Raw genomic sequence first — 20,188 nt, forward strand, 5'->3', positions numbered from 1 at the left:
CTAAATTAGACCTTCTAAAGTAGACATTCTAGGTGTACTAGACCCAGAACAGTAATACGGTGTGTAAGTTATGGGAAAATGAGTGCTTACCAGTTCGAGGAGAGAGAGAGAGAAAGAGAGAGTGTGCGTGTGTACACGTACATTTACATACAGGCTTCCTAGAAATAGTAGAACTTGAGTTTAATCTAAAAGACATTACTTATCAAGTGGAGGAAGGTGGGAGGTGGGGGTCAGTGTTGTAGGTGTAGAGAACTTCTTGTACATATTAATGGAGATAGGAGAAAGTTGAATTCAGGCCAACATTTCAACATGGTTGAGCATGGATTACCTATGGGAGAAGAGAAGCAAATAAGGGTGGAGGGGCATTGATATCTTTAGGAAGAGAATAAAAAGAACAAGTATATATGTTAGGGCGAAGGCAGATATAGGCATATGATAACACTGTTGATTTGTATAAATATTTTTTAAATCATTTGGAAACTAAGTACAATCAGATATAACAGGCTTGGATCTTAGCAGTTTTCGAGCAAATTAATGTAGCGTCATCAGTTCTTAGTTCTGCAGGTCAGTGAGAGGGAAATACATATCTGTCGAGCATTTACCATGTTTTGGGACTTTGGATTTGTTCTTCTGAACTCTGGAATAACCCTGTCAAGTAGATGATCACCTAAGGGAAACAGACTGAGAGGTTCCAAGAACTGCTCAAGGTTATGCAGTTTAGAGAGATGGCAGTTGGAAACCTTGGGGTCCTTCAGCTCTACATTTGCTGCTGACTTACCTTTGCCACATATGGTCCTAATTGACTAGTGGATCTATTTTATTATTAAACAGTTGAAGTTAGATATATTGCAGTGAGATTAATCCAAAACATGTTGATGATACATACAGCAGAGTTAAGGATGGGATTTAATAGAACAGTATAAACAAATACAGAGATTGGCATATATGACATTAAAGTCTTTTATTCTATGGGCTTCTTTCATGATTTTGTGTATTGTACATTAATAGAACAACCTCAGGATTTAATTGTTAGTTAGCTGTTGAAAATAATTTAGAAGGATGTCCTTCTGGATAACTTTCAAATTGGTGTATATTTTTGTTGGGTTCTAAGTTTTGCTAATACTCTTGTTGTTATAAGTTACGGTCATATTAGCCTGAAAAATTAAAAGATGAGGATATTTCTACAACTTAATAGAATGACTGTCTTTCACATAAATTTTTAAAGGAATTTTACACATAGAAGGTAATAATTGATGTCTTCAAGAGGAGGAAAAAGCATGGTCTTTTTAAAATTAAAAACTTTTAAAAATTTAATTTCAGTAAGTTTTTATTTTAGAATATGGGGCCCCACCACTTTAAGTCTTCCTTGCTTTTTTTCCTTGATGAGAATTTTAAGCTTTTTTTCCTGATGGAGCTTACATCTCTAGTTTGGGGTAATTTTTTAAAAATTTCTTTCTTGGAAGTCTATAGAATTTTTATAACTTTTGAATATGTGAATGGAAAGTAAACTACAGTATACAATGTTGAGTTATAAGATACCTTCACAGGCATCTTATCGAAACCTGTCATTGATGAGGAAACTGAAGTCCAGAGGGCTAACTGTGTTGTCACACATTCAGTTACTGTCAGAGATTAGAATTTTGGTCTCCTGATAAGGGAAAAACAAATAATACTAATAGGTTTTAGTCTATAGTTCGGGGTAATGAATTTTTTCTTTTGGATCCTGTTAGCCTACTTTGAAAATGTCTGTGTAGGCTTATAAGTAACTGTTAGGTAAATTAAGAAGAGACATACTTAATATCCATATTAAAGAATTAGTTTCAGAGTACTTTGGGTAGAAGTTTTCTTTTTTTATTTTCTTTTATTTTTAAAAATTTATTTATTTTTGAGAGACAGAGACAGAGAGACAGAATCTGCAGCAGGCTCTAGGCTGTCAGCACAGAGCCCGACTCGGCTTTAACCCAAGAACTGTGAGATCATGACCTGAGCCAAAGTCAGACACTCAACCGACTGAGCCACCCCCAGGTGCTCCTTGGGTAGAAGTTTTCTAACCATTTGAGGGCTGAAAATTGGGTCACAGTTTGTGATTTGCTATCCAGATGTCTTTTATTACTGCACTTCCCATGTAAAAAAAGCTGAACATACTACCAAAGGGTAGATTCTACAGCATGTCATGCTTCTTATTCAAAAAGAACTTGAGAAATACTTGGGGGGGGGAGGGTGGGCAATAAACAATAGGCCATAATACACATGCACTGGAATATTATTCAGCCTTTAAAAGAAGGGCAATTCTGACACATACTACAAAATGGATGAAACTTGAGGAGATTAGGCTAAGTGAAATAACCCAGTCACATGCAAATACTGTATGGTTCCACTTATGTCAGGTATCTAGAATAGTCAAATTCCTAGAAAGAGAAAGTAGAATGGTGGTTGCCAGGGATGTGGGGAGGGAGAAATGAGGAATTGTTTAATGGATGCATGGTTTCAAATTTGCAAGATGAAAAAGAGTGTGTGCACAATGTGAATATGTGTTAAAAGGTTCTGAATTGTACCCCTAAAAAATGGTTAATTAAGGTTGTAAGTTTTTTGCTTATATATGTTTTACCGTAATTAAAAATAAAAAATATTTTTTACATGGACCATAAACTCCAATGTCCAGGTAATCAGTGTTGCCATTTTTAAAAAAAAACTTTCATGTAAGATTTTTTAAAAGAACAAAAACAATTTCTGCCTTATGTAGCATTCCCTCTCCCCAACCAAAAAGAAAAATTGGTCCATTCCATGAGTATTTATTGACTACTTACTATATTTTATATACTTATTATATACTTATATAATAAGTACTAGGGATACATCATATAAAAATTTTTGACGTAGAACTTACATTTTATGGGAAGCATAAGCTTTAAACATGATAAATATGTAAAATATATAGAATGTTAGCCAGTGCTAAGGTAGAAAAATAAAGCAGGGAAGGGGAATATCCCGTATTGGACAGGAAATGGGGACATTTCATTTATTTATTTTTAATGTTTATTTATTTTGAGAGAGAGATAGAGAGTGAGTGGCGGGCAGGGGGTTGGGGGGGTAGGGGCAGAAAGAGAGGGAGACAGAGAATCCAAAGCAGGCTTTGCACCGTCAGCATGGAGCCTAATACAGGGCTCAAACCCACTAGCTGTGAGATCGGGACCTGAGCCAAAATCAAGAGTAAGCGCTTAACCAACTGAGCCACCCAGGCTCTGGAAATGGTGACATTTTAGATAGGGTGGTCAAGAAGGGCCTCAGTGAGAAAGTTACTTTTGAGGAAAGAACTGGATGAAATGAAAAAAGACTGTACATAGCAAGTGCAAAGCCTTGAGGAAAAAACATGTCTGGCTTTTTAAATTAAAAATATTTTTTAAGGGGTGCCTGGGTGGCTCAGTCGGCTGAGCGTCCGACTTCGGCTCAGGTTATGATCTCACAGTTCATGAGTCCCGCATCGGGCTCAGAGCCTGGAGCCTGCTTCTGGTTCTGTGTCTCCCTCTCTCTCTGCCCCTCCCCCCTTGCGCTCTGTCTCTCCCTGCCTCTCAAAAATAAAGAAACGTAATAAAATTGTTTTTAATATTTTTAAAAGTTTATTTTGCAAGAATGAGTGAGCAGAGGAGGTGCAGAAAGAGGGAGAGAGAGAATCTCAAGCAGGCTCTTCGCCGTCAGTGCAGAGCCTGACGCAGGGCTCTATCTCACAACCATGCCCCGAAATCAAGAGTTGGTCCTTTAACCAACTGAGCCACCCAGGTACCCTTAAATAAAAAATGTTTTTAAATTTAAATTAAATTTTTAATGTGTTATGTGTAAAATTCAGTGGCATTATTTCCACTGACAATATTGTGTAACCTTCACTACTGTCTTCCCTTTCTTCCCTACCTCCCTAAACAGAAACTACTCATTAAGAGATAACTTCTTATTTTTCCCTCTCCCGAGCCTCTGGTAATCTCTAATCCTTTTATCTTTATGAATTTGCCTATTCCACATATTCTAAATATTTTGTATAGTGGAATCATATAATATTTTCCCTTTTGTGTCTACTTATTATACTTAGCATAATGTTTTCTAGGTTCATCCACATTGTAGCAGGTATCAGAACTCTATCCCCTTTTTATGGTTGGATAACATTCCATTTTAGGTATGTACCAGATTTTGTTCATTCATCTGTTGATGGATACTTGGACTGTTTTCAACTTTTGGCTGTTGTGAATAATGCCGCTATGAACGTTTGCATATAAACATTTGGGTCTCTGTTTCTAATTCTTTGGGGTGTATAGTTTATATCTAGAAGTAGAATTCCTGGGTTATATGGTAATTCTTTAACTTTTTAAGGAACAACCACACTTTTTCATAGCGGCTGTGCCATTTTACATTACTAATGGCAATGTAGGAGTATTCCAACTTTCCCACATCTTTTCAAACACTTGTCACTTTTCATTTTTAAAATAATATTCCTAGTAGTTGTGAAGTGAAATCTTGTGATTTTGATTTGCGTTCTCCTAATGACTGATGTTGAGTATCTCTGTTAATTGGGCATTCCTATATCTTCTTTGGATAAATGTTTATTGAAGTCCTTTGTCCATTTTAAAATTGGGTTGAGTATAGTAGTGAGTTTTTGGGAGTTCTTTATAAATTCTAGATATTGGGGCGCCTGGGTGGCTTAGTCGGTTAAGTGGCCGACTTTGGCTCAGGTCATGATCTTGCGGTCTGTGAGTTCGAGCCCTGCGTCGGGCTCTGTGCTGACAGCTCAGAGCCTGGAGCCTGTTTCAGATTCTGTGTCTCCCTCTCTCTAACCCTCCCCCGTTCATGCTCTCTCTCTGTCTCAAAAATAAAAATAAACGTTAAAAAAAAATTTTTTTTAGAAATAATAAATTCTAGATACTAAACTTTTATCAGATATATGATTTGCAAATATTTTCTCCCATTCTGTGGGTTGTCTTTTTACTCTGTTGATAGTATTCTTTGGTGCACAAGTTTTTAATTTTTATGAAGTTCAATTTATCTTTTTTTTTCTTCTTTTATTACCTGTGCTTTTGATATTATATTTAAGAAACCATTGCTAATCCAAAGTCATGAAGATTTGCCCCTATGGTTTCTTCTAATAGTGTTACAGTTTTAGCTCTTAAATTTAGATCTTTGATATATTTCAGTTAATTTTTTTTATGGTGTAAGGTAAGAGTTCAGCTTTATTCCTTTGCACGTGGCTCTCCAGTTTTCCCAACATCAGTTGTAGAAGAGATTATTTTTTCCCCATTGAATGTTCTTGGCACTCTTGTCAAAAATCAGTTGACCATGTGAAGGTTTATTTTTGGACTTTCCCTACTATTCCATCAGTCTATATTGTCTATCCTTATGCCAATACCACATGTTTTGATTACTGTAGTTTTGTGGTAAGTTTTGAAAGTGGGAAGTGTGGGTCTTCCAACTTTGTTCTTTTTCAATATTGTTTTGGCTCTTCTGGGTCCCTTGAAATTCCATATGAATTTTAGGATGAGTTTTTTTGTATATGCAAAAAGTCATTGGAATTTTGATAGAAATTGCATTGAATGTGTAGATTGCTTTGGGTATTAATGTCATCTCAACAATATTAAGTCTTCCAGTCCATGTACACAGGATGTTTTTCCATTTATTTAGATCTACCTTCATTCCTTTCAGCAGTGTTTTGTCTTCAAAACAATGTATAGTCTTCAGTGTACACATCTTACATGTCTTTCGTTAAATTTATTCCTAAGTATCTTATTTTTAATGCTATTGTAAATGGAATTGTTTTCTTTCTTCCTTTCTTTCCCTTTCTATTTTATTTTTAAGTAATCTCTATGTTTAAGTAATTTCCTCTTTCTTTCTTTCTTTCTTTCTTTCTTTCTTTCTTTCTTTCTTTCTATTTTATTTACACCCAATGTGGGACTTAGGCTCACAATCCTTAGGTCAAGAGTCACACACTCTACCAACTGATCCAGACAGGTCCCCCAATGGAATTGTTTTATTTCCTTTACATAGTGTTGATTACTGTCTCACAGAAATACAACTGGTTTTTCTGCATAGATTTGTATCCTACAATTTTGCTGAATTTGTTTATTAGCTCTAACCGTTTGAGTGTATGTGTTCTACACACATACAAGATCATGTAATCTGTGAACAGAGATAATTCTACCTTTTCCTTTCTAATTCAGATGGCTTTTCTTTTACTTTCTTGCCTGATTTCTCTGGCTAGATCCTTCAGTCTACGTTGAATACAAGTAGTGAAAGTGGGCATCCTTGTCTTGTTCCTGATTTGGGGACAAAAGCTTTCATTCTGTTACTGTTGAGTTTGATGTTAGGTGTTAAGTTGTTTATATAGGGCCTTTATCATATTGAGGAAATTCCTTTCTATTCCTATTTTATTAAGTGTTTTTATCATGAAAGGGTGCTGGAAGGGTAGTAGATTTTGTCATATGCTTTTTTTGCATCAATTGATATGATGATGTTCTTTTACCTTCTTTCTATTCGTGCAGTGTATTATATCGATTGACTTTTGTATGTTAATTACCTTTACATGTGTAGGATAATTCTCACTTTTTCATATAATACACCGTATATGTACATATATGTATAAAATGCTGTGGGATTTGGTCTGCTAATATTTTGTTGACAATTTCTCCATCTATGTTTATAAGAGATATTAGTCTTTAGTGTCTTGTTTTTTGGTTTTGAGTTTTTTGCCTTGTGATGTCTTTGGCTTCATTATCAGGCATAATGTTGGCCTCACAAAATGAGTTAGAAAGTACTTCTACCTTTTTATTTTTGTGGAACAAGTTGAGAAGAATTGGTGGTGTCAATTCTTTAAGTATTTGGTAGAGTTCATTATTAAAGCCATCTGGTCCTGGACTTTTGTCCAGGGAAGTTTGGGAAGTTTTTGGTTACAATCTTATTTGTTATAGGTCTATTTAGATTTTCAGTTTCTTTTTGAGTCAATTTTTGTAGTTAACATGACATGTAATTTGTTCATTTCATCTAAGTTTATCCAATTTATTGGTGTGTACTGTTCATATTATTATTTAAAAAGGACTTACTCTTATATAAAAAGGACTTATACAGTCCTTCTATAGTCTTATATGTAATATCCTCTCTTGTTTCTGTTTTTAGTAGTTGGGATCTTCTTGTCAATTTTGTTGATCTTTTCAGAGAACTAATGTCAAATTTAATTGATTTTCCTCTTTTGTTTTTCTCTTCTTTATTTCATTTATCTCCGCTCTATTATTTCTTTCTGCTGCCTTTGTGTTTAGTTTGCTTATTGCTTTTAAAAAAAATTTTTTTTTAATGTCTATTTTTGAGAGACAGAGTGTGAGCGGGGGAGAGGCAGAGAGAGAGGGAGACATCGAATCCAAAGCAGGCTCCAGCCTCCTAGGTGTTAGCAGAGATCCCGAGGCGGGGCTCAAACCCACGAACCTCGAGATCATGATCTGAGCCAAAGTCAGGTGCTCAACCTACTGAGCCACCGAGGTGTCCCAAGTTTGCTTATTTTTTTAAAGTGTACAGTTAGGTTATCGATTTGAGATTTTTTTTTTTTTTAAATTTTTTTTTTTTTCAACGTTTTTTATTTATTTTTGGGACAGAGAGAGACAGAGCATGAACGGGGGAGGGGCAGAGAGAGAGGGAGACACAGAATCGGAAACAGGCTCCAGGCTCCGAGCCATCAGCCCAGAGCCTGACGCGGGGCTCGAACTCACGGACCGCGAGATCGTGACCTGGCTGAAGTCGGACGCTTAACCGACTGCGCCACCCAGGCGCCCCTGAGATTTTTTTTTTTTTTTTTTTTTTTTTTTATTTATTTTTGGGACAGAGAGAGACAGAGCATGAACGGGGGAGGGGCAGAGAGAGAGGGAGACACAGAATCGGAAACAGGCTCCAGGCTCCGAGCCATCAGCCCAGAGCCTGACGCGGGGCTCGAACTCACGGACCGCGAGATCGTGACCTGGCTGAAGTCGGACGCTTAACCGACTGCGCCACCCAGGCGCCCCTGAGATTTTTTTTTAATGCGGTTGTTTACAAGTATAAATTTCCCTTAGACCATTGCTTTTGCTACATCATCACTTTTGCTTGTGTTTTCATTTTTATTCATCTGAGGGTATTTTCTAGTATCTCTTTATTTTTTATATAGGATTTTTCACATTTCAATAAGCTGGAAAAATTTTTGCTGATAGCTTTGAAAAGAGAAGCTGTAGGGGAGACATAAGTCTTCAAGAATTTGAAGGTTGTCATAATTAGGTTTGTTTTAAACAATCCTAGGAAGGCAGGAGGAAAATTGAACTTCTAAAGAAATTTTTAACAGATATTCAAGTAGTTTCCTTAACAGGAACTGTTCTAGAAGTTCATAGACCTTTTTTTTTTTTTTTTTTTTTAACAAAGAAATGGTATTGAAGTTTGCCAGCTTTTTATTTTGCCAAGTAAAGATATTCTTTAAAATGACAGATAAATATTTCTGGGTACAACTTAAGTGTTTTGGTCACTGTTATTGAGAGAGTTGCTATTTGCTATCCAAAAATAACTTCAAATTTTACCACAGTAAAAAAGTTAATCAACTGTTAGGCCAGAGAAATTTTGAACAGTGAAATAGCTCCCTATTGCCTCTAGGATAAAGTCCAGATTTCTTAACATGGCTAATTTAAAGCCTTAGATATCTGACCTCTGCTTGCCTCTCAACATCTCTGTTTTGGCTAGTAGTATGCTCTGGCCACACTACACTATTGAGTAGTTCTCTAAATGCTAAGTCCTCCTTTACCTCTGGGCATTTCTTGTAGTGTTTCCACTGTGTCCTTGCCAGTTTTAGGAATAATGCAAGAGAGTGAAAGGATTATAAAACACCTGTCTCCTATTTTAATAGGGGTTACCGCTTCCTTTATTTAATACAGTACTTTATAATTCACCTTTGAGGCAGACAGGACTGTAGTTAATAGTTTGTGTTGTTATGTGTTATTTGTTTTCTGTTTTTTGGGTTTGTTTTTTGTTTTTGTTTTTTTTTACAGATGAAAACAAATAGTATGTGATCTTCTCAAAATCATACAGCTAGGAAGTAGAAGAGGCAGGACTCTGGTCTATGTTTCGTTTTAGGTATCATGTTCTTTCTAATTCTTATGCAGTCATCCACTGATTCAGCAAAAATTTGTTGTGTGCCTACTAAGCTAGGCAACATACTAAGGATACGAGGATGATAAAGGTATTCCTTTTTTTTTCCTGAGGGTATATAGCCTAGTGGAGAGAAAATAAAAAGAAATATAATACAGATTTATAATGGAGTGTTATTTGTAGTATGCACAGGTTACTAGACAGTTGAATTAGGTGATTCTGAAGCTGAATTTTCTCCAAATATAAATTTGAAATAGCTATGAGTAGCTCATAAACAAAGTAAAAATTAATGTAGCACAAATTTAATGTATAGAAATGCTGAAGAGATGACTAATAGAAAACGAATAATTTGGTAGGGATCAGTGCTCTTCGTATTAAATGGGATGAGACTCAATGTGTAGAATTTACTGGGAAGACTAATTCATTTAATAGAAAAATATTGAGAGATTTATTTGGAGAATACAGAGATGTCTTGGAAAGAAAGCAACTGTTAGATATTGAGGAAGTCAACTTACAATTGAAGTATGTTTATATACATAAATCCTGTTTCAGAACACATATTCAATGATTTTGTTTTTATTCTTAAGGCCCAGTTCAAGTGTTAGCTCATCTCTATGCCTTTGCCGATCTTCTCCAGAAATAATTAACTGCGATCTAATCTGTGCCACCATAACATAGTGCTGTGTATACATCTCTGCTAAGGCATATATCACTATGTGTTTATGTGTTTTCTTCCCCTCTGGATTATGAACTTTGTGAAGGCAGGGATTCTGTCCTTTTGATGTTTGAATCCATTTTGTTTGATCCTCAGGTGATTGGCATCCAGTAAATATAGAAATGAAGATAGAGAAGTAATTTTATTTTGATTCTAAATACTTGTCTCAACCTTAGAAGAATTCTGTCCCCCAAATGTATTCTTTTAATGTACTTAATCGATAAGGCCCCCTACAGCAGTACTCCCAACTTACGTTTCTGCCTTTATTTTCTACTTTTCTTCCTTTGTATATACCCTCTGCAATGGTCATACTGTACTTACTTCCTTCATGCTATTTCTTTATTCCTGAATTCTTTGACCTTCCCTTCCAGTCCTTTTCTAATAAGACTTCTTCAAATGCTAACTGTTCCCAGAAGTTTTTCCTGAATAACTTGCCAAAAATGTTATTTTTATAAATTATCTTCTCGATGAACCTGTGCCTCTCTTAGGACACAATTACCATATTTTATTCAATATGTACTGTGTTTTTCTCATGCCATTCCCCCCTTTTTCCTCCATTTAAATTCTGAACTTCCTGAGGGCAGAAACTTTTGCAGTTTCTACAAAGTTGCTTTGGATATAATAGACAGTCCATAAATATTTGCCTAATTAAACAACAAGTTAAAACAAGCTTGATGTGATATTTTCATAAAGTTAGAAAATGGTACATTTACAGAATAAATTACAACACTAGATCTTAAGAACTTAAATGAGCCTTGTGTCAATTGTAGAATAAACTGTTCAAATCAGAAAACATGGCTTTATTAGATTTTTTGTGCATTTTTTCATAGTTCACCTTCAGTCTCAGTTTTTATAACTAAGGTCGACTACTTACATATATCTTATCACATATGGAATCTGTATCTTCTTAGTATAGTATTGGTGTTTATGTTCATTTTCTTCATTATTCGATGTTCCTCTTATGTACTTACTTTTAGCAAAGCACAAGTAACGTGCTGATAATGTTCTATTTGCATATCTAAATTCCCTCAGGTATCAATTACTACTTATCATCGAGTTTGTGTAGGTTGTTGTTTATCCATAAATGTTTATTGGATGAGAAAATGGCAAACTTGTTCTTTTTTTTTTTTAATGTTTTATTTATTTATTTTTAATTTTTTTTTTAATGTTTATTTTTGACAGAGAGAGAGAGACAGAGCATGAGCGGGGGAGGGGCAGAGAGAGAGGGAGACACAGAATCCGAAGCAGGATCTAGGCTCTGAGCTGTCAGCACAGAGCCCAACGCGGGGCTCAAACTCACAGACCGTGAGATCATGACCTGAGCTGAAGTTGGATGCTCAACGGACTGAGCCACCCAGGCGCCCCTGTTTTATTTATTTTTGAGAGAGAGAGAGAGAGAGACAGAGCGTGAGCAGGGGAGGGGTAGAGAGAGAGGGAAAAACAGAATCCAAAGCAGGCTCCAGGCTCTGAGCTGTCACGGTAGAGCCTGATGTGGGGCTCGAACCCATGAACCATGAGATCATGACCTGAGCCGAAGTCAGATGCTTAACTGTCTGAGCCACCCAGGTGCCCCCAAACTTGGTTTCTTAATTAAAATGTCTACTTCTCCCATATTTTTGCTAAGCTTCAGGTTATATAAATGTAGAAAACACTCTGCTTTAGCATAATTTACCATCATGTACAAAATTGCAAAGACTGTACCAGTTCTTTCCCGTATGGACTGTTTTGTTACTGCTCTGATATATATTTATTTCCAGAGCAGTTTCCTAAAAATTCTTTAACTGTTTTTTTAAGAACAAATGTTTTTTTAAGAACTGTTTTTTAAGAACAAATAGTAAATCTGTATAAATTAATAATGTTTTATATTTAGTTATATTTAAGTTCACTGTTATCACAGTAAATAGAACTATATGAACTAATGTCATATCTGTCAACATTCAGTTGGGCAGTAGATTTTTATAGTTCTGGGTTCTGAACTCTTGAAGTAATACATTCTCATTATTTAAGAAGTTAATCCTAAGATGCATATTTTTTTCCCCTTTTAATATCTCTGAAATTGGGATGTGTCTCAGTCAGTATTTCCCAGGTGGCTGTCATGGAGTCGTTGTCTGTGTGTGTACACAAAGTTAGTCATGGTTCTTTATCTTGCCATCGCTTCAGTTGGGCTACGTTCAATAGTACCACATGTGTTTGTTATTTAAAATATCCTTACAAATATACTCTGTTTTTCAGTATTTAACCAAAAAGGCATTGATTATGTAGAGAGGCACAGAAACAGAGTAGCAGAGCATAAATTTAATATTAGTGAAGCAAATATTTGTTGAAGAAATGACAGCAATTCCACATTTACTTACAGAGCAACAATCAAGTGCTTTATGGACCAAGCAGAGTACCTCAAGGCAGAAGAAATTGTCAGATCCTTTGGAATAAGACTAAGTCTAAAAACCTTTAAAAAGGTCATTTCGTTCATTATAAAATAAAAATGTGAAGTGGTATAGTGCCATAGTTTAATTGACGGCATTTTTTTTTCTTCATGTTATATCAGGTAATGATGTATCTCATATTTGATGATGTATTGGATTTGGTAACTTTCATTGTATCTCATTTTATGTTCCTCTTGATAATCATACATCCATATAAAAGCATAAGACATGGATTTCCTGATTAATGACTTAGGTATACATAAAAGTTCCCTAGTCTGGAGTCTGAAGCTTAAAATAAGATATGCTCCAGAGAAGTGATTCAACCTACCTTATATTTTTCTAATGGCTTTGTTCATTGCAGACCACATAGCTCTTCATCTGTTCCATCTCACAATTATCAAATCAAGAAAAATAATTTTTTTCTGTATTTCACTTCTAAAATCATATATTTGTTAAATTACTTGGATACCATTGTGCTTAACAATGAGTCAGTTTCTAATTACAATTAATATAGACTTTGGTAGGTTTTACTTTTCAGAATTTTTCAGAAGTATTTCTACATTAAAATAGCAAACATTTATTTAGGAAATTTGTATTTCCTAATATGGACCTCCCAAAATAGAAGTTCTGGAAAAGTTTCTTAGGCCTTTGCTAATTTTTTTTTTAAGTTTCTTTCTTTTTTTGAGAGAGACAGAGATAGCGCAAGTAAGGGAGGGGCAGAGAGAGAGAGGTGAGAGAGAGAATCCCAAGCGGCCTCCGCACTGCCAGTGGGGCTTGAACCCATGAAGCCATGCGATCATGATCTGAGCCGAGAGCAAGAGTTGGACACTTAACCAACTGAGCCGCCCAGGCGCCCCTGGCCTTTACTAATTTTTAAATAAACTAATATGTAGAGGAGCAGGAACCTCCATTTGTGGTTCTCTGTGCAAGACAGTAGGGCAGAGCTATAAATTGCCTTTATGAAAAAATGTTTGGAATAATACAGGCCTAGAAGAAAATTAGCTAGCCATTTCATGTTAATGAGTAACCCATTAGATCCTTTCCACACAGAAGTAGCGTGTATGTGTGTGTATATATATACATATATTTACATAAATGTAATCATTTTTTCCTCTTAAGACTATCATAAGACTAATTTATTACTTAGCTCAAGCTGCTACTGTTTATTTTTGCCTTAGTTTGATTGTCACCACACATTTATTTGCACAGTTTAGTAAGTAAGCAATATTTGTATTCCAAATGATCTACTGGGACAAGGGGGGAGACTTAGGGACAGAGTAATGAATATGACTATTAACAGGAAGGTGCTTGCTTTTGCTACATGGATATCTAAATCAGTTGGTTCTTAGGAAGGTTCATCTTCCATGGGGGTGGGCAAGGGGACCATGGTAGCAATATGTTGGAACATCCCCAACCTATCACCTGTCTGCATGGTCTGTCAACTGACCAGATAGCTAACTCATCTCATTTGGGCCAATCTGAGAAGGTCTGATGTCAGCTATCTTAACATTGCTTTCAAGTGTAATACATCCATTTTTTATGCATGCCAGGGCTGCTAGGGAGTGATGCTAGGGAGTGATGGCCATTTCATGGTCTACGTGAAAGTCTGACATACCATTCTCAAAGTTTACATTCTATCAAAATATATGAACTTCAAAATGAAAGTAATATGCATTATTACTTTTAAATGCATATAGTCATGTCCCACGCACCAGCATTTTTTTTTCCTTGTAAGGAATATTAATGAGCTTTTTGCAATGAATTATTCTATAAAAAATACTGTACACTGAGATTGTAGGTTTTTAAAATCATTTATAAACTTTGTAGAACTTTAATGAATACTCATCATTAAACTTTGATTGCTTTTTCTTATTTTCCTAGGATTCTGACACTTCATGACATGTCATTATCTAGAGCAATAATGAACATTGACCTGTTTCGGATTAGTTGATGACCTTTGGAAATGATCCAATAGTATCTACTACAGAGAAGCTGAATATACTTCATTTGGAGTGAACAGCTCAGATCGTCACTGGATTTTTCAAGATGACAGATCCAATGATGGACTTTTTTGATGATGCCAATCTTTTTGGTGAGACCTTAGAAGGTTTGTCAGATGATGCATTTGTACAGCCAGGACCTGTTTCACTAGTCGATGAATTGAACCTGGGTGCAGAATTTGAACCTTTGCACATAGACTCACTCAACCATGTTCAAGGTACTCCAACACATCAGAAGATAACTGATTATGAGCAGTTAAATCAGTTTGATTCAATGAAATTTCACCAGGTCAATCAGCCTTTTGGTAGCCCAGCTGAACACGTGTTATCTCCACACTCTCAGTTTAATTGTTCTCCAATCCATCCCCAAAACCAACCCAATGGTTTGTTTCCAGATGTAGCAGATGGCAGTCCAATGTGGGGCCATCAGACAGCTACCAGCATTTCAAATCAAAATGGGTCTCCTTTCCACCAACAAGGACATTCTCACCCTATGCATCCAAATAAAAGCTTTGTGGTACACCATGACTTTGCCTTATTTCAGGCCAGTGAACAACAAACACAGTGCACTTCACTACGCTCACAGCAAAACAGAAACAGTCTTAACCCAGGGCAAAATTCTCTTAGCCAGTCTAAAAATTTTATGGATGTTAATGTTTCTGGTCCACACAGAGTCAGTGTTAGCCACCCATCACAAATTACGAATGCATCTACGTCGCAACAGTCTCTTTCAATGCAGCAATTTTCTCAAACATCAAATCCTTCAGTACACTTCCTCAAGTGTAGCAATCACCAAGAAGGGAATTTTAATGGACCTTCTCCAAATATGACTTCTTGTTCTGTCAGTAATTCACAGCAGTTTTCTTCACATTATTCCTTTTCCAGTAATCACGTCTCACCCAACAGTCTTCTGCAGTCCTCTGCTGTTCTTGCACCTAATCATACAAATCAGGCTTTATCAGATTTTACTGGAAGTAATTCCTTTTCACCTCACAGGGGAATCAAGCAAGACTCCACTCAGCATATGCTAAATCCCAATACATCGTTGAATTCAAGTAATTTCCAAATGTTGCATTCATCACATCCTCAGGGTAATTATAGCAATTCAAAATTATCTCCTGTGCACATGAACTTCCCAGATCCTGTTGACTCAGGAACTCAAATGGGCCATTTCAATGATCACGTAGAAACTAATGGCTTTTCATCTTTAGAAGAGAATTTACTTCATCAAGTAGAGTCTCAAACTGAGCCATTCACGGGACTTGACCCAGAAGACCTCCTGCAGGAGGGTCTCCTTCCCCAGTTTGATGAGGCAACATTTGGACAGGATCATTCAAGTCATGTTTTAGATCATGACATTGAACGGCAGTTTACTTCACATCTGGTAACTCGGCCTTCAGAGATGGCTCAAACTCAGTTGCACAGTCCAGCTCGCAGTTGGCATTCATCACTTTCGAATCATCAGCATTTACATGACAGAAATCGCCTATATTTACAGCGACAGGTTTGTTGCTCTTTTATTTTGATAATTTCGGGTAGGATGGACTTTTACTCATTGAGTTAATTTTATGTGAGACCTATCCAAGGTTGCTCAAACTCAGTCATTCTATTATGTGAATATGAATATTTTGACATAGGTTTTGTTGCTTTAACGGACTTACATTTGGAAATTATTCATTGATGTGCTCAGAGCAATACGTTAACTTCTATATTTAGAAAATAGTCAGGTTTTAAGACCTTTTTGTAACTTTCAATTATAATTGCCTTTAATGAAACAATTTATTATCAAAAAGGAAAACTTAACCATAATTGGAAGGAAAACAGTAGACTGGGAACGTTTTATCGCAATGTTTATCATGTTAATACTCTTATAAAGGGCTCATATAAATTTATAAGCAAACTTTTAAGACCTCAGTTGATAACTGGATAAAGCATAGGAGCTGAAATTTCATAAAAAGGTAAGTTGAGCTAATAAAACATTCAGAATAATATACAACTTTAATAATTCAGTTTGCAGTGTGGTTTCATTTTTATGTATTAGAAAAAAAGTTAATGCTTAATGCTGGTGAATTTATGGTGAAATTGGAACTTATAGACCTTTGTCAACTGATACAGATATTTTGGAAAACAACTAGGTTGTATGTTTGAATATAAAAATACTTTATTACACTACCCCAAACGTGGCAAAAGTAATATACCCAAAGATATTTATCTCCTGCTATCTATACAGGACAGTTGGAAGCATCATAGTTTGTTATCATAGTGTATTAGGGGGACTATCACAAACATTAAAAAGACTTTGAAGACTAATACCGAATACCATGTTAATGATGTGGGAAAAGTATAATTCAAAATTAAGATCACAGTAAAGTGGTTAAGAGTACAGGCTCAGGTACCAAACTACCTGGGTTAGAATCTTAGCTACTGTTACATACTAGCTGTGTGACTTTTAGCTAATTATAGAATTTCTTTGTGCCTCATTTGCTTTACCTTTCAAATGTGGAATAATAACAGGATCTACGTAGTAGAGCTTTGGTAAGGATTTAAAAAGTTATAATATGTAAAAGTACTTAGAACTATGCTTAGTATGTAGTAAGCACTTAATAAACATTTTTATAATTATGCTTTTTCTCATAGCAGTATGAAAATATGCATATGAAAAAAATATTAAAATAGATTCTTTCAGTCAGGGTAGTACAATTATACTTTCCTTTGTTTTCTATAGTTTTTGTCATGCTACCATGTTGCTTTTATAATAAAAAGGTATTTAATGTAATATTTTATCATTTGTCTGAAATCACGTTAAATTAAGGATTTCTAAAATGCTTTAGTTCCTTGGTTACCTGTGAGATTTGGTGGACAATGTAATATATCACAGTATTTAAAATTAAACATGTAGGGACCGTTCATTCCTTTCAGAGCTTTCAAGTGTTTAAAGAAGATAAAATCTTTATTTTTTTCCCTTAGCTTGATTTTATTTGTTTCAAGTGGTATTTTCAGTACATTTTTTTGAAATGTTTAGGTAGATTTTAACATATTTAAAAGGCACTCATAAACCCTCCCTTCTCTTTTGTAGCCTGAGTAGAATATTATGATTTTGCTCCCTCTACTGGAAGAGGACCAAGCATCCTCTTTAGAAGGACCCTGGGAAAAACCTCTACTGCTTGAACCTAGGGTCATCTGTCCACTTAATATGCAGATTTCTGACTAGTTGGACTAGTCATGTTGTCTAGTGTATACTTGTCGTTATGAAGCCCAAAATTTATTTACTGTTTACTTTTATTTTTCTAGGGGCCTTGTCATCAATTTTTTTTTTAATTCATGTATTTCTAAACATTTCTGTTGGCTTTAAAAGAAGTTATAGATCTGGAATGAATAAAGGGTAATTATAAGTAACTAAAGTAGTCCCTTTTGCTAGCATGTAGATAGTACTGTCTCAGAGAAATTTTTTTCAGACCCATTCAGACCCATCCTTTCATAAACCATCTTCCTCTACTGATACATTCATAAGGCTTTGTTTAAATCCATTCACCTTTTTGTTCCAGAGTTTTTGTTTTGCTAACATCTCATTCTTTATGTTAGGTGTTCAAAAACAGGTAAAAGGCAGTTGGTTTGGAATATTTTGTTGACTTATCAAAAAGCTGTTCTCAAGTTTCCTATTATTTCTTAGTGTTAATAATATTTGGGAGTTGTTGGTTGTGGGGGTGAAGACGAGGGATGGATTTGGTAGAGAAGGTGGAGGATGATTATGACTGAGTTTTATGAAATGTATATAGGTTTTATATGTACTGAATCATAGGTCACATATCCTAAATATGTGAAATTTGATTTAATATGTGTAATTTTAATAAATTTTGGTGGAGATTACAAGTTTTTTTGGCTATGTAATTTTCAGAATGTTCTGGATGGTTATGGTTACTACATAGAAAAATTGCTGTATTAATGAGTAGTTCTTCTTACGTTATTATGGTCTTTCCCCAGATTCTTTGGAAATAAATTTTTTTCTTTTAGATTTTTTTTAACTGTCTCTCTTAATTGCAGTAATTTAATTTCAGACTAAATTAGCATAGTTGAATGTATATAGACATTAGAGATTAAAAAATAATCTCTTATTTGGTATAACTTTTGGCTTATCCAAATCAAAAAAATGAGATTCATTTTATTATAGCCAAAACAAGATATTCTTTAACCTAATGTGTGAAAATTCATAATGGCACTCTATTCAGAATTCTAGAAAGCTTCAGTGAGAGTGTTGGATATGTAAAGAATACTTCTAAGCCTTGCTTTTTCTTATGTCCCAACTGAGGTCAGGTGGTTGTGGATATAATTTCAAATATCTTGAAGTAAGTACTCTGAAGTCTGTGTCAGTCATTAAAAACAGTGAATATTGCTGAGAACGTTTCTTATATAATTGACTCTAGAATTTTACCATGAGAAAAGAAAAAGGGTAAGAAGCTATAGCAAGTGTTCCTAAATGTAAGTACTCACTAAACAAAGAAAATACTAGCTTATTTTCCTGTGTAATTTTTAGAGCATAGGAATTTTGAGAAAAAAATACTATAAACTTTTCATTGCTCTCTTATGACAGACACCTTCTGCTATTTTGTAACACAAAATCTTTCATTTTTGTCTTCTTTGTAAAGTAGAAATCACATTATGTGATCTCTCAATGTTTATAAATTCAATTTAATGTAAGTTTGATAGCCGTGTAAAATACGTGGGATAGCTGAAATAGCATTCAAAACAAAAAATATAATTTTAGGATGTACATAATTCCTTTTTGGTTTCATACTGTGATGAATTTATTACTTTATTTAGTACCTTGAATTTTTCATTTTCTTCCCAAGGATAGGGAAACTTACATTACCTATAGGTTTTTAAAGAAAGTAGAGAAACACCTGTTTGAATAGCCTATGTCAGACACATTTTAAGACAATGAATTTTTTTGTGATAAAAAATTTAATATGTGGTTTTTAAAAAAATTGGACCATATAGAAAACAAACAAGTTAAAAATAAGTTACTTGTGGGGCACCTGGGTGGCTCAGGCAGTTAACCGACTGACTTTGGCTCAAGTCGTGTTCTCACAGTTTGTGAGTTCAAGCCCCCATCGGGTTCTGTGCTGACAGCTCAGAGCCTGGAGCCTGCTTCAGATTCTGTGTCTCCCTCTCTCTCTCTGCCCCTCCCCTGCTCACACCACACACACACACACACACACACACACACACACACACACACACACACATTTTCTCTCTTTCTGCCCCCAAAATAAATAAACATTAAAAAAAATTTTTTTTAATGTTACTTGTAATACCACTACCAAAGATGCCATTGTTGACATTTTGCTGTATGAGTTTCCAGTGAGATCTGTTGTTTGTCTCATCCCTGTCCTTCACCTACATATTTTTGCATTTTTAAGAAATAAAGTTGAGGTCATTATAGTTCATGCTTTTTGGCAAGTGGCTCTTTTCACCTTCCAATTACTATGTTGCAGACATTTTTCAAGTTATTAACTGTTTTTCTGAAAATGATTTTGAATGGCTGAATAGTTTAACCATTACAAGATTGCTAAAGCACCACATAAAAAATAAGGTTATTATTGAGCACTGGAAAAATCTGGATCATGTTTAATTAAAATGTGTTTATATTTTTCTTGCATATATTACCATTACAATTCAGTTTAAAATAGATGTGTAGCAATAGCAAATATTATAATGACTAACATGTAGAGTACCTACTTTGTGTTAAGCAGTATTCTGAATACTTTAGCATACATTAATACATGGATCCCTCACAACACTCCTTTTATTTGGATACGGTTATTTCCTTGAATTTCTGTGGGAGGAAACTGAAGTACAGAGAAATTAAATAGTATATACCCCAAGTGACACACACAGCTAGTGTGGAGATAGCCAGTGGCCAG

At 35.1% G+C, this 20,188-nt stretch overlaps 1 protein-coding gene across 7 annotated transcripts in view; it reads left to right on the top strand.

The window, feature by feature from the left end:
- The window catches only part of CHD9 (chromodomain helicase DNA binding protein 9), a 234,466-nt gene that overhangs the window by 64,620 nt on the left and 149,658 nt on the right, over window positions 1–20,188 (top strand). For 6 of the 7 annotated variants that reach the window (XM_078438705.2, XM_078438709.2, XM_078438704.2 and 3 more), the window contains exon 2: window positions 14,149–15,771. In XM_078438705.2, the coding sequence (XP_078294831.2) occupies window positions 14,314–15,771 (1,458 nt within the window). In that variant the 5' untranslated portion in view covers window positions 14,149–14,313. Of the gene's footprint in view, window positions 1–12,196; window positions 12,390–14,148; window positions 15,772–20,188 lie in introns of those variants that run through there. The other variant, XM_078438707.2, reaches the window with a different exon arrangement.

The sequence above is a fragment of the Panthera onca genome, chromosome E2 (genome assembly GCF_046562875.1).
Source record: "Panthera onca isolate mPanOnc1 chromosome E2, mPanOnc1 haplotype 2, whole genome shotgun sequence".
Taxonomy (NCBI): domain Eukaryota; kingdom Metazoa; phylum Chordata; class Mammalia; order Carnivora; family Felidae; genus Panthera; species Panthera onca.